Source organism: Seriola dumerili, unplaced genomic scaffold (assembly GCF_002260705.1).
Source record: "Seriola dumerili isolate Sdu_G_001 unplaced genomic scaffold, Sdu_1.0 BDQW01000138.1, whole genome shotgun sequence".
NCBI lineage: Eukaryota > Metazoa > Chordata > Actinopteri > Carangiformes > Carangidae > Seriola > Seriola dumerili.
In genome coordinates, this window is record NW_019174393.1 from 12,562,554 (window position 1) to 12,578,728 (window position 16,175).

Here is a 16,175-nt window from a genome sequence, read left to right on the forward strand (position 1 = left end):
GTGAAAAGAGAAAAAGAAAGTCGGAGAAGTAGTCTAGCAGAGAGACAAAAAAGTATGTGAGGAAGTTATTTTTAAAAAGAGGAACATCAAATTGTGGCCGCTGAGCTGAGTGACATTCTGTAGGTTGAGGGAGGACGCACAGCACATCTTATCTGCCTTGCAACTCATACTGAGCCGTGTTGCTGACTAAAGGTAGAGAGGAGGTCAGGGGTGTCATCCTGAACAACAATCTCCGTCTGTTTGACAGAGAAAACACAAACTCTCAAACATTTGACCAATACACGCAAACCACCTCTTGACATTTGTCCAAAATAGCCCTTTATGGGGCTATGGGGCTGAGTCAGATTGACTTGGCTTAGTCAAATGCCCCGAGGGATATGTCTGTTTGTCCGCATTGATGTTTTCGCACAAACACCTGACAGACAGGTCGGACATGCTCACTGGACTGTGCACTGCCAACAGTCATCCCTAGGCATTACTGGGGTGGCTGCAGTTTGGGTTTAACCTTGATAGGCCTCAGGGAAGGGGCCATTTGTTCAAAGTTAACCAGAGGGAGGCTGAGGAGTAAATTGTTTGTTTTGTTTTTGCCTGAGATTCTCCCTTGGGTGTTCAGATAACAAGAGGTTTATGTAATTTTTGTTTTGGAAAATCAGCCTTAACCTTTAATGCATTTTAGGCAATTTTTAGGTTACATGCATGGTTGTGAAGTAATGTCTTAAATCTTCCCAACTTCCTGCAATTTGAGATTAAAGGGAGCGGTTAGTTTAGGCCAGTCCATTCATCACATAGATGAATATTTTTAGAAGAATTTTAAACAATGACCCCTAGTCTGCTTGTTGCCATTGATTAGAATCCTTGACAGTGAAAACTGCTTAAACACACACACACACACACACACACACACACAGACTGGCACAGATGAGTGCACATAGCCGTCCAGCCATTTGACTAGCTGTCACCAAGCTTAAAGTAGCCAATGAAGCAAGCAAGAAATACCTGTCACATCCTGCATATTGTCAGCGTAAGCCGATGAGAGGTACGTTGACTGACATCCTAAGAAGGATATGAAGTGTATATGTAGGCCAGACAGGGACACATATTCAAAATTATGAATATGCAAACAGCTGAAAACACAAAGCAACAGGTGTCAGGGAGAGCATGTTAACATGCAGTTAAGAATCCACCCACACTTGATCTATTGGCCTCCGAACACACAGTGACCACCATATTTGCATACTCAACCACCTCCAACAGACGCACACTAGCTCTTAAATCTGTCAAACATAATAAATGGACCCAGCTATATGTTACCTATGAGTGAGTGAGTGTCTGCGTGTGGGCTATCTGCCTGCCCAGATAACAAATTACATTGTAGGTGGAACATGTAACAGCTGTCACCTCAGTCTCCACGACCAGGTATATTCAGGGTGGTGTCAGGGCGCTGACAGACACGCACGACTCACAGCACAGAAAGTGCACGGGGGCAGCAGCTGACTGATAACAAACCATATCATCTGGGTTCAGCATTCAGTGTGTGTATCCGCTATATATGTGTGTTTGTCTTTCAGCAGGAAGGCATAAACAAGTTAGTCAGCTGATGACTAAATCATGACGGATGCATTAATGATGCCCCACCGGTCCTCAGTGTTCACCCATTGACATTCAGAGATAGGGCAGCTGTGTTGAGTGTGTGTGTGTTGCGTAACATGTTTCCCATCTGAGACCTCTAATTGCTACAGTATAGACTTGGCATACAGGCAGGACAGCAACAGTGTTTGTGTCTCTTGTAAAGCAGGCGTCGGGGTGAAAGTAGTGGGAGGTTGTAAGGAGGTAGGAAGGTGTGTGTGTGTGTGTGTGTGTGTGTGTGTGTGTTTTGGAGTTGGGGCTGAAGTGGAGAGGAGGAGGCTTGAAGTGCTGGAGATAGGGTGTGGAGGACGAGTGGGTGAATGAATGGGCGGCATCTTAGCGAATACAAGCGGCGGCTTCCCATCTGCTGCCATCATTAACATTAAGAGCGTCCCTAATGCAAGCTAATTGCTGGTGATGAGGAAGTAAACAAACCGCATACAGTTTGTAGAGATGAGCTGAAGACAAGGAGGGCGGGAGAGAAACATTTTCAGGGGATTGTGAAGTGAATGCTTAACTGGGTTTTCTGCTGCTATCAGTGTGCTTGTGGCTGACAGTGTGCAAGCTGGCCCCAACGTATGGTAATATGGCAGCAGTTGGAGATGGTGCTTAAAAGTGCAATCATGGACTTAAATGGCCAAATGTTATTTTTTGGCCACAAGTAGCAAGTATATTGCATTAAATTTTCTTGCAATACCCAAGATTCTCCCAATAAGGCTTTTAAAACTGCACTAAAATCATATTTTGCCAAATGACCTAGCGTAATGTGAAAGCTGTTACTTGTGGTGACAAACACACCCTCCATGTAGCTTTTTAGTGACTTTGAGATCAATGTTTTGGTCCTGCAATTTAATGTTCTGGTTAGTGTAGTGTCCTCTAATCAGCTTTCAGCTACAGTGAAGAACTATTGCATGTAGACAGACAAAGTTAGGACTATCAGTGTATATGGGATTTACAATGTTTTGCATGTATATATTGAAAAATAACAACAACAGTTTCAGGGGTTTCACTGAAGAAGCTTGACTTTTTGCAACCTCCAAGTAAACACTGTCAAATATCAGTCAGTTAAATTGTATACATGTTTTGAGCCAAATAGTCAGAAGCTGAAAGCAGTGCTTTAAATTTGGCTTTCATATATGCCTGCAGATCAGAGCTTTTAATGGGTGACAATACACAAAAATGTCTTGTTATACTGTGCAATAACTCAGTTTATTGAAATGGCCGCTTAACAGTCATGTTTGGCAAGAAAAACAGTTAAATCATTTGTTTAATGTACAAAACATTCATAAAATCTGTCATTACTCTGGATTTACACCACAATTGATTTTCCGGGCAAACGCTTAATTCCCAGCTTTTACGGTCATGTTGCTCTCAGTGCCACTGGTGCAGTAGTTATGCACATTTTGCAAACTGGTTTGTGATTAGTTTGGAGATGTTACCTGGGGGGCTAAAAGAGAACCTGAACTCACCGTGGTGGTTTTGACTCGGCCTCCGGGCTGTGTACAAGTCCAGCCAGATTTATTGACTAACAGGTCACAGCCTTCGTCCTCCAAACATGGCACCATCTCACACCACTGCTTTTTCCGAACAATACCAGCTGCAGAGGACAAAGGGAAAGAGAGAGAGAGAGAGACCGAACCATCAGAAATGTGAGGAAAAAAAATTGTGGAAATAAACAGATGAAGAGAAATGATAGAGAGAGGTAGATGCAGAGATTTAACGATTAAAATAGAGAGAGTGGGTTGGGGGATGACAGATGGAGGCAAACAGATATGGGCAAATATGTTAACCAATGGAAAAATGATGGAAAAGCTGAGATGTGAAAAAATATGGAGGAATTTATATAAATGGAGTGAAAAAAAGATGGAGGAAAAGATGGAGAAATGCAGAGGGGGTGGATTGGAAGAGAGATGAGCAAGTAGATGAAGAGCAATGAAGTAGAGACAAGTGAGAGATACGCGAGCAGGGGATGACAGTGAGAGATGAGGGAAAGATGGAGAGAATCAGACAGATGGAGGGAGCAGTGATCAGTCAGGTAAATAAAATAAAACAACACAAATGATATTTAGCAGGTCTACAGCCGGTCTGGCAACATTTCAAACAGGATGAAATATTTTGGAAGCCAAGTGTATGAGCTACCAACAGCGACAAAGAAAAAAAAAAAGTCATCTACAGTTTTAACAATCTGTGACAGTTAATGCATTGCAAAGATTTTGTCATAACAGCATGCTGTAATTTGAACTTTTTTAAGCTCCAACTTCTTCTCAACCTGTTCTGTTTTATTTAAGTCTAAGACTTCAGTTAGAGAGATTCTACATTTCCCAGAAAAGCCTGAGGCATGGGCCCATCACATTCACTCGTTTGGTAGACTTCACTTAAACACTAAGCATGATATATGTTGTGACAATGAAATCTGAGATTGGAGAGAAATAAGTTGTAGCCGCAATGCAGTTTTTCTGCACTTTTTTTTTTTTTTTGTGCATTTCTGTCCCCACAGTTTGACCAAAGAAGTGTCATTACTATTACTATATGTTTTTGTTCTCGTTGCCACCCCCAGTTGTTGGTGTGGCGAGGATGCACATGCCTAAGAATGAGTTTGTGCACTGAGCTGAAGAAGGATTCAAACCAATTACAAAGACAATGCCAGTGCCTCTTGTTGCTACTTATGAATGCTACAGTTGTGTTTGTTGGAGCAAATGACCAACTTAAATAGCTGGCTTTTGTACATTCACTCTAATTGGAAGTGCAAAATAGTAACTCTAGAAAGAAGTCCCTATTTTTGGACACATACATGGCCTGAAAATGTATAAGCCTATAAGCACTGTATCTGAAATTATTCCATCAGCAATGACATGAAAGCATCATGTCATCTTCACAATTTTGCCAGCAGCAGAAAAAGTTGCACTATCAAACAAAATGAAACGTTTTACGCATTTTCCACATGAAAAAACATGAAATAGGAGTATGGTGTATTTTTCCTTCATTTTCTCTGCCGAGATTTTGACATATTGTCTCAGAACAGTGGCAGTGACAATCACTGGCCTCTACACCCGTCATTCCAGACCAGGGGTACTCATACAACAGGGTATACATCTGCAGCTGTCATGGGGATATGTAGAAAGATTGTAGAACAGCGCAGCTAATTATAAAAGACAGAAATAATGATTCAGTATATCCATATATTTGTGTTTAAGACTAAAAAAAACACTAATAGGATTATAAATCCATGTGAGTCTGATCTTGAGTATAGTATTTCTTTTGTATTTGCTATATTAAGACCCAGCTCCCACCAGTCTGACTCAGCTGTAACACCTTAACACCAGGCGGTTAAGTGTGCATGAAAATGTGTTAGCAGACAAGCAGAGAAATGCTGAATGTCATGAAAATTAATTTAAATGAACACATTTGGAACATGACAGGTGGCACTGATTGGGGAGTACTTGTGCTCATCTGACAGGGCTGTGGGTATGTCAGACACAAAAACCTGTGGCTTTTGAAATAGTGCCGCTATAATTACATATCACCAACAGAATATATAATAACAGCCAGAAAGAAGGCACAAGTCAAAAACTTGTGTTTTGTTTTTGGTTGCAATATGTTAAAGATACCCTCAAATATAATTTTGTTCCAGAAAAGCTCATCAGGGCTTATGAAAAAAAATGGCTGTTGGTTGAAAAAATACAGAAAGGGCGGTAAAAAAAAAGTGGATTTAAGGGTCAATATGTAACTGGTGTAATGAGGTGCTTTTTGGTGTAATAAGACACCTGTCTAAAGATAAGGTGTCTAATCACAGCGTCTCCGGTTGGCTCACAATCTTCATAAATCTAACACATGAAAGAGGGAATGAAAAATAAAAACCAAGCAACCACATCAATATGTAAATCGGTGACAGAAAAGGCTAAGAGATGAACTGAAATACAAAGAGAGAGGATGAGGACAAAGTAGAGCATAAGCATATCTAGATAACATTCTTGACCGCTACAGGATATGGGCAAGATAAAGAATTTATGCTCATATTCGTATGCATTTATGGATGGAAAACAGCATTCTTTAATGGATAACAGTGAGACCTAGAATGAATTATAAGGCATACATACATCATATTCTTTCACAAAGGCATCCATGGCATACTGGCTCTCTTATAAAACGTAGGAATTGTGCTCCCTTCCATATCCATAAATTTGCTCCGAGGGCACCTTCAGTAGCTGTCATAACCTCGCATGTTGATCATGAGTGAGCACTGTACCAAATGTTAATATCTGTTCAACATAAACAATACCTATATATCAATCAATCCATGAAATATGTATACTTTCTCGAGCACCACATGGCCAAGTAATAAAAGTACTATGAACACTGTGTCAGCACAGAAAACAATGAGCTGGAAACTGACACCAATGTAAAGAATTATCATTGTTGCGTGCATTTTGCTGACATGCTACTTGAGGTTGAATTACTTGGTGCTACTATAGTTTGCCTCAAGGCTAGCTGCACCAGACAATCTAAACTATGTGTGACTTGTTTATTTTCACTTCAGGGACAAAAGTTTCATATGGGCAGCAAGGCAATTTGAAATAGCTCAAAAATCTAAAAACAATTCAGTGTTTTAGCAATGGCTTCTTTTACAGCAGCATGGCTACACAAGTAAGGCACAGCGCTCATGGTAAGCATAAATAACTCTATTCCCCTGCCACTTCCTGACAGATACATTTTAAAAGTTATCGCTATAGACTTTTGGCCACCCACGGTACCTAGAAATGCTAAGAACTTGTCTGTCCTGAATGATGGATTTGAGTTTTCATCCCTTTAAGGAGTTTGGTATGCTTCAAAATGAACAGTGCCTAAAACCCCATCCCCTTTCTGACATCTGAATTGGACAATGTTTGTAATTTTCCCAAACCAACAATCTCTCTTAAGCTTCCTCACACAACTACCTCCGTCACTTGTATGTGCACAGCCGATCACAACAACATAAATGAACCTGAAGTGTAAACTGCGCACAATCTATACTGACAGACCCACAAAAGAGGAGGTGACTGACTCAGTTTCTCAACCAGGCTAGCAACAGCTCAAACTCAAGTACCAATCCACAATCCAGTTTTTCAGTGATGCTGCCCATCCTTTGAATTACCATAACAGATGCTGCCTTCAAGCCATACACCTCAAATCCTATTTCAAGAAATCCTTTATCTCATTCACTGACTATTTTTACCAAATGTCTTTTAAGGACTCCCCCCCCACCACACATGCACACACTGACTCCGCTAACCCTCGCCTTCTTCTTTTAAGGAACCTATTTTATCTATCTATCATTTTAATTATTATTTGTCTTGTGAAATATGAAAGTGCCAAAGACAAATTGGCATTTTATGTAAATCTAAATGATAATAAAGTGTTCTAAATCTTCATCTACAACCAACACTACCTCAGTAGAGGTGAGTGAAGAATAGGGGAGAGGTTGAAAAGCAGGCTTTGTAAATGGAAAACTTTACCCAGCCAAGGCCTGGCAATGTTCTCAAGATTTTTTTTCCTTTCTTTTGTTATTTAATCCATTACTGTGAATTTATCTAATTAAAACTGTCAGCAAGGTCACTTATATAACTCACTAACAGGCTTTGTTTCGCTTCGGAATTACCATCCAGTGGGGTGACCCTCAGCTGATGAAGATATATAGCACCATCTGGCAAATAATAGTAATGAGTGAATGAATGCTGTACGGGTGTGCAGAAGTGGTCCTCTCTGCATGTGTGTTACAGATGTCATTTTTGACAGTGAGAACTATAAAACAGCTCCATCAGTGATGACAGTTGAGACTTAAGTTATCAGTTGTGTCAGATGAATGATGTAGGATTTAATAATGGAACCACACACACGTCTCAGGTTGACAGAACAGATTTTCAGTTGATTGAAAGGATTATAAATGGACTCATGCCCTGCTGACATCTTAAAGTTATGACGATTGCCATCACAACTTGAAGCTGCTCTAATCAATATTTTCAATTTAACCATGGATCAAATGACTGTGTGAAATGTGAAAAATGTCACTTGTGGTGACAAACCCACAACTAATTATCACCCAACTCTGCAGTTCAGTTCCCTCAGTTTTTACGGAGCATTTTCAGTGTCTTTCAGCTCGCTTTTTTGATTTTGCAACTTTGACACTCTCACTGCTCTCATCAGTGTTACATCCAGCCACAGCAGGCAGCTGTTTTCAGCAACAAAGCCGTGATAAAGCCACTTTACACTGTCAGTACCAAACAGCAGACAAAGTTAGAGACTAGTGGAGCATTTAGAAGCTGAAGATTTTTCCCTCGGGGAAAACAGAGCAAAAAAGGAGAGTGAATGCTGGACTTACATAGAGCAGGTGGCCAGAAACACAACTCAACATGAATGCTAATGTTGCTTTTTGTCTGGTGGATGAATAAATAGACAATGTATGGCTAACACGCCTTGAAAATTTACAGGGTGATAATATATATCAATGTTTTATTGTTCTGCTTCTTCCAAGTGGCAAAAAATGAATTAATGCAGGTATTATGTCATTAACACTATTATTACCACCTTATCTCTATTTAACTATAAAACTAAATAACACTTGATTTCAATGATGAGAATTATCCTCCACCACTCACCACCTGTGGCTGCTCCAAAAAAATTGTAGCGTGCTCCTTTGTGGATGATATCAGCTGTAGTGTAGTTAGCTTGGGTTCACAATAGTTGCAAAGCTTTCCAACGGTGACCCAGTTTCACATGAATATCATATAAAAGAATCGAAATCCAAATGAACTTCTCAAACTACTCCTGCAGCATAATGTACGTCTATGTGTCCATCTGTACGCTCTGTATGTCTCAAACACATATTTTCACAAAATTATGGCTAAATGACGTGGCTAACCCCGGCTAAATAGATAGAGGCTGTGTATTTGAAAGAACAGTTTGACAATTTGGGAGATATGTTTTTTTTTTTTGTGTGTGTGCTAGATGACAGTATTGATATCATACAAATGTTTTTGGACCTTTGTATGGACTTAACAGCAAGGAGACTAATGCTTTAGCTTATCCTAAAGAATGAAATCTGGGGAAACAGTGAGTTTCACTTTCTCCAAAGTTTAGAAATACACCGACAACAATTTGGACATTTTGAATTTTGTACTAAGCTAAAATAACTGCTCCCTCCTGTTCCCTGTATCTTTATGCTAAGCTAGGCTAATCACCTCCTAGCTCCAGGTCCTCTCTATTAACGCACAGAAATAAGAGTGATCTCTTAGCAAAAAAGCAAATCAGCTTATTTCCCAACATGTCCAACTATTTCTTATTTTGTCCACCACTATATTTTGTGGCCTTAACATTCAGCCATGACAGATCTTGAATCAAATTGAAATCCAATTTTGTACAAGAAAGTTGAAAAAGTCTGAATTGGGACACTCAGCAGCAGCAGTGTGAAAATTGCTTATTAGACTTGATTCACCATATAATAAAGTCACAGTCTGTTTCATTTCTACAGTACTTCTACCGACCAAATAATTCACACTGCTTTATTCTCATCATTTTTTTTATTTTTTATTTTTTTTATATGTGTTTGTTTATATTGCATTGGCATTATAGACATTATAGCCAGATAGCGTGAATGAAAATGCAGCAGCCTATATGTTGAATCTCATACAGACTGAAAAGAAGTGTGGAATTTTTTTTGTTGTTGTTTCTGCAAACATGCGACTAGTCCAATCACTGTGATTTATCTTACGACCAATCACAAACCGTAAAGACACAAAAATAAGACACAGCTCTTATCCGTCACATTTGGATTCGCGTCAGTAACTAAACTCATCTCCCAGCAGCATCTTGGCTGATAGTGACAGTATCTGTTACCATTCAACCATATCATGGCTGTGCTGGTTGCAGGGCATTGGCTTATGTTGAAACGTATAAGACTCAAGGGTGAGATGAAAAAAAAAAAAAAAAAAACATCCCATAAACATGTCCGCACATTCACACATGCAGACAGACAGGCACAAACACACCGTTGGGCACAGGCAGGCATGGACAGAAATAAACACACACACACACATACACAGGTTTGATGATATGTAAGGGAAGGTATCAGCCATGGTTTCATCACCAGGAGATAAGGTGTAGAGAGTGAGAGAACATTATTACACCCTCCATGGGACACTTATCTTCCCACCAAATGGTAGATCACACTCATGTCAACAGCCAGCATCTTGGCCTAATAAATTCTGTCTAATGCCACGCCAAGCCTGACATGGCAGGAGAAAGATGGGCTTATGTGTGTGTGTGTTTGAGAGAGAGAGAGAGAGAGAGGGAGAGAGAGAGAGAGAGAGAGAGAGAGAGAGAGAGAGTGCACAAGGGAGAAAGAAAGTAAGAAAGAGAGTAAGAAAACAGACTAGAAAGAAAAGAAAGTAGACCTACAGACAGATCAGATCTGGTGTAATAAATGCAGCGCAGCACTCTCGGCGAGATGCTGCTAAGATAAGAAGATGTGCTAAGATAATTACAAACTGTACAGATCAGATATGGCCTGGGCAGGTAGCAGAATCAGCAGTGTGTCAAGGGCTGCTGATGTTGGACACTAGATATGGATGGACTGCACATTTACTTAAAGAACTCAGCATTTTCTAAACATTGCAACACATGAATAAAAACATGCATTCACACACAGTTATCATAGCCAGCGGCACAGTGCAAAACTCTGGGCTCCTCCCTTCTCCCTTCAATACATCCACTGCAACAACTGTACAAATCCCTGAGTCAACAAGCAAACACATGCATCTGAGGTTATTAAGATAATCACCTGAAGTCTGTTGTAACATTGAAGTAGTATAATAACACACAATCCAACCTAACTCAATCTAATATGTTCATTTATTAATCAATAGTAAAACTGATCAAAATATGATAGTAAACACAAGTTATTAGTTGGCAAATGCTGTACATTACAAGCACCTTAAAATAGTAAATAAATATAAATACTAATCCTTAGTAACAGGAGAAGACGGTCATGATGGACCTGCAGCTGACCCACTCTCAGTGGCTGTTTCTGAAACTAACGAGCAAGCTAACTATTATACTATTAGCTAACTAGCCACATTACATGTCAGTATCAAAATATTTCAAAACACTACTGACAAGTTGCCAGCATTAGCATTTTATTTATCCAATAGTAATAGCTACTTACAAAGCTAACAATATGGTAAAATTTCAGATAAAAGCAAACTTTTAATTTGTAGCTTTTGGGAGGCCCTGGGGACTTAGTTCCAGTATTCCTATAGTAGTTCCTCACTACAAACCTCTTGAATGTACCCAAAGTACTGAGTGTACACACAGCTAGTCATAGAATAAATTCTTATATATTTATATATATATATATATATATATTATATATATATATTTTAGCCACAAATGTTGTGTTTTTTGTCACAGTAGTTAAGTGCAGCGCTCTGTACAGTATACGCCTGTGTAATTCTGTGTAAGGACTGAGCTTCTTCCTGATTCATGACGGTAAAGATTGTGCAAAATAGAGCTAGGACACAGACACACAAAAGCCTCATACACATAATGTTCAATTCCTCTCAAGTCTTTGTCAGTCTGCTGTCACGTTTGCCCACCTTCGCCTCTCTAATGCATCGCCATGCTGCTCAGGCCTCCCTGTGCACAGTAACGGCGAGTCAAATAGCTACTAAGGCAAATTCACACTGTCTTGATTTCACACAGGAATACTGTGCTGTCTGTCTCCCGGTGGAACATGAAAGCATGCGCACATGTGCGCACGCAAAGCATGTGCAAGTCAGTGATCTGGCAATTCAAGATGTCTTCTGCACTGCACTTAAGTTTGTATGAAGGAGGATGTCAGCTACGTAAATTAAGAGGTACAACACACACATGCACACTAATATACAGCCAGCATTTGACACACACACACACACACACACAGAGTAATCTCTTTGCTGACATGTACGGCAACAAAGTCAAACAAAAGACAGCTTGAAAAGCCCAAATGAGTGCCATTAAGACTCCGAGATTTGCTTTCACCATGGAAATCCCTTCCTATGTCTCCTTTTACAGTGGATCTACTATCTGGATAATTAACTGTACTATCTGACCTGCCGTGGTCGGCAGACGTTCCCTAAACCTGAATGGAGTCTTGCAGGAATTAAGAGGAAGGGCAGCGGAATGTGAGATGAAAACCCAATGCAAAGAAATAAATCCCTGCGCTTTGTAATTAGCCACCAGCTCTAGCCCCTCTCGTCCGCTCGCAGCTCATCTCCTCTCGGCTAATTTTCCCTTGTCTCGTCTTGTTTTCCCCTCATCTCTCCCTTTAACTCACACACACTATTTTCTCTTTCTGCACTTTTATGTCTGCCCTCTATTTCTACCCGCTCCTCATCTCATCTCTCCTCCTGTTTTTTTTCTTTCTCTGTCTTCACCTCTTTTTTTCCTTGCCGTGCTTGTTCCTTTCCAGTCTATTGCCTTGCCTGATTTTCATAAGATTATTCCACCCGTTTGGCGGCCTTGATGAGTATCTGCGCACTAAAAGCTGTCGAGCCCTTTTTAAAAAGCCCGAGGTTTTTTGGTGAAGTGAATTTGTGTCCCAAATAGCTCCTCTGCACTCATGAAACTTCAAGAGGCAGAAATAATGAGATAGCATGCTGACTGACATTTCCAGACCTCAGCCCTGTGTCTGTGTGCATGCATATATGCTTGTGTGGGTGTCTTGACTTTTGTGTGCATGAGTATGCGTAACAGAGAGTCACCTATGCATGTAAGATCTACTGTACAGCTCTTGAATATGAGAATGTATCCTGATACTACAGACATAAAATGGGCTTTTTTCATTTTGAAAGAAAAAGGAAATCAATGAACATCTTTACTGGGGAAAGACAGTAATGTTTTACAACTGGGTTCACTTTAATAGACAAGACTGTTCTGAAATTGAAATAGACCATTTTCAAATTAAGATCTTTTCTGCCACAGATTATTGCTTTCTATGTCTCTCTCTTTGTTTCTGTTTCTCATTTTTTTTGGCTTAAAACTGCCCCGTTCCAACAAGATAAGCGTTTCAGTATAGGGCCAGCACTATCAAAGAAACAGTTAGACAATTTGGGGGAACACTTACTCTCTTTTTTTTACCAAGAGTTAGATGAGAAGAGTGATACCACTCTCGTGTCTGTCCATAAGTATGGAGCTGGAAGCCATTAGCCTAGCTTAGCACAAACACTGTAAACAGGGGGAAACTAGCTAGCCTGGCTCTGTCCAAGGATAACAAAATCTGCCACGCCAGGATTTCTAAATTAACGCAGTAATTAACATGTATCTTGTTTGTTTAATCCAGAAGAGATTGCCAGGCAACCATATGAGACTCCAGGAAGTCACCAGGCAAAGAAATAGTTTTGCAGGTAACCGCCATAAAGAGACCACAACCTGGCAACTTAGCATTAGCATTAATTAGTGAGTTTCAGAGGTGCTGCTTGGTGAATTTGAAACTGTGTTTCCATGTGTTTATGCTAAACTAATCTAACAGGCGGCAGGTTGTAGCTTGAGATTTAGGGTACAGACATGAGTTTGGTATCAACCTTCTTGTCTAACTGTCAACAAGAATGTGAATATATCCTTCAAAAAAATAAAAGGTAACTTGAAGTATTCCTTTGAAAATCAGCCACCCATGCCTTTGCAGCAGCATTATCAACATCAAAATTGTGTCTGTAACATACATTACCTGTGTGACTGTAAATATACTAATGCTGATTTACACAATAATTAGAAATTTAAATTATTGCAATTGTAATTTTGAATTGCAATTTTGAATTTTGTATTCTATATTTTATTTTTGTACATCAATTGTTTTCTATTGTATTTTATCATATAAAATAATTGGAAATCTGTTTATGAAAAACCTGAGAATACCAGCATAGTTAAACTTCCTTTGTTTCCTCATGGTCAAATTTCACATTACATTCCACTAAAGTCCAGTTGCTACATTGCTGCTTCCAGCCACATCCTCCTTTCCCTGCACACTATTTATGCTAGGTGCCACTGTGGTGCACAACTGGCAGGTTGTATAGCGTGCCATTGCTCTGGGCTTGTGTTTTTTTGGTATGTGTGTGTGTGTGTGTGTATACTGGCCACCAGGTACTGCTGATATCGTTCATTCACAGATGTGCTCTGACATTTCCTCACAGCTCAACAGCAACCCCACATTTGTGGATGTACACACACACACATGCATGTGCGTCAACCAGATACACATGCACACAAAAAAAGGAGAGCCCAAAGGTACTGTGAGAGCCAGAAGAGGAAATGTCAGTGTGGGTGGGAGTGTATGGGAAAGAGATCATTTAACACCAGTGTCTGCAGAGACACCAGAACATCAGCTGTGAATGGTAAAACCTTACATATACACCTGGAAGCAGCTACTGAACACAAATATCCACATTCAAATTCCCTATACAGAAACATATTCACATTATATTTGATATTTAACCCTGTGATTCTAGTTTATTGATGAAGAGATTAAATCAAAACATAAAAATAAAACATTTTAAGTAATCAGGAAAATTCACCACAGAATTCATATAGAAATAACTGCCACATATCTGGACCCCGACTCCCATTCAATAACAAAGCAGTGTAGAAAATAGCCTCACTTCAAAAGCGGAAGAATGCACATTTACCCAGCGTGACGTAATGCCCTCATGCGCAGCAAAGTGCACAGCGGGATCGTTTGTCACAAGTACACGCGTACACTCCTACACAACAGATAAACAGAAAACAAAGACGTTCACATTTACATAGTGACTTACGCCTACAACCATCACCCACAGCCATGCAGACACAAAATTAAGGATTTGGTTCACGCACTTTAGAGTTTAAAAGGAAACTCATCCCCAAATGCACTTTTTCAAGTTAGTAAATTAAACGCACGGTCATTTTATCACACTATCAGCTGATCCTAGTCCCATTCTATGGTCTTATTATCCTTGTCCTGAGAAAAGCCAGTAATTCTGTCCTTTATTCTGACAAAATGTACAAAAAACTTGCAACGTTCCCTGCAACTACTTGTTTACAGTGCTGATGTGGATGAGCGGTTAAAATTACGTGTGCTGCCTCGCTTTTAGCTTTTAGCCTCGCAAAGCTAAATTCAGCTAATCTAGCAGTTCAAATGATCTGTTCAAACCACAGACTTGGGTGTCAATGAAGGTGCACACTGACAACACTGTTACTACTTTCAGTGTTGGCTGAGAGAAGTACGCCTCAGGTTGCGTGGATGAAACGCCAGCCGGCTGGTTACATATGTAACTGCGGTTCTATGAATTCTGCACGAAATGTGTCTGGGTTTGAATTGCATTGTTTGAATTAGTGTTAGCATTTTGAATTACTCTTGAGATTATAACTTGAGATAAACTTGAGCCAAAATTATTTTAACGCAGTACAGAAAATGCAAAATGAGTTGCAAAATACAGGAGAACACTTCAGCCCATCGACAAATCAGTGCTATCATTAGTTTTCTTTTTCTACTATGTCATCGTCTTGATGTTCGATTCAGACACATGATGCCCTGTGTGATGTGCCAAGACTGAACTGATGTCTGACAGAGGCAACTAATAATAAGTTATAAAAAAAAAAAAAAAAAAAAAGAAGTCTGTTTGCTTATACTGCCATTATCAGCAGCTGAGTGAACAAGTCATAAACAATGCAAAGGGCAAGGAAATGTGACAAATGGACACACACGGCAGCAGGGTAGTATAGTGCTGGAATGATGGGTTATGATGACAGTTGCGATCATGATGGGGCCGACGGTAATGAAGGTGACTACGTTGAAGTTGATGATAAATGACATAGTGACATACTTAGACTAAAGTAGAACAATGCCTTGGGGCTGCAAACAGAAATAAACACACTGATATAATTTGTTTTGCACGTATAGTATTCCTTCCGTTGGCTGCTCATGTGTGTGCTGATGTATGAGGAAGATGTGGTGTATGAGTGTGCTAACGTGAGCTGATGCATGGTACTGGATGCATGTGAGCATGCCTTAGTGTATGTTAATAAAGAGTATGTAGAGCTGGTACAGGCCCAGGCCCTCAAGACACCCCTTCTCCTTCCTGGATGTTGATGATTCTTGTCTATTTAGCCTTATTGACCTCTACATCCAAACTAATCCGCCTTAAATTATGCATAACCTTTTACTTGGCAGAGCTCCCCATAAATCTGTTTATTCCCTGTTTGCTCCCTTACAAAGCCCGCTAAACAAATTCCAATTAAGCAAAACAGCAATACAGCATGAATGATAATTCAACTCAGTACAGTCCCCAAAGCAGATAAGAGCATAATCATTGCTGTTATGTGTAAGGCAGCTTATAAAAGACTGTTCGGTTTCCCTCGAATCTGGTTAGTGCTTATTATTTTAGGGTCATTTGGTCTTTACGAGTACTTAGCAGTGGGTGTGTGTGTTCTTCATGTTTATGCATCCATGTGCCTGTATGAGTGGTTTTTTTGTGCACATGGTCATACTGCATGTGTATTTACACAGT

The 16,175-nt window shown here is 39.9% G+C and overlaps 1 protein-coding gene across 3 annotated transcripts in view; it reads right to left on the bottom strand.

The window, feature by feature from the left end:
- fam19a5 (family with sequence similarity 19 member A5, C-C motif chemokine like) overlaps positions 1-16,175 on the bottom strand; it is a 139,388-nt gene that overhangs the window by 10,579 nt on the left and 112,634 nt on the right. For all 3 annotated transcript variants that reach the window (XM_022749443.1, XM_022749442.1, XM_022749444.1), the window contains exon 3: positions 3,096-3,223. In XM_022749443.1, the coding sequence (XP_022605164.1) occupies positions 3,096-3,223 (128 nt within the window). The remainder of the gene's footprint in view (positions 1-3,095; positions 3,224-16,175) is intronic.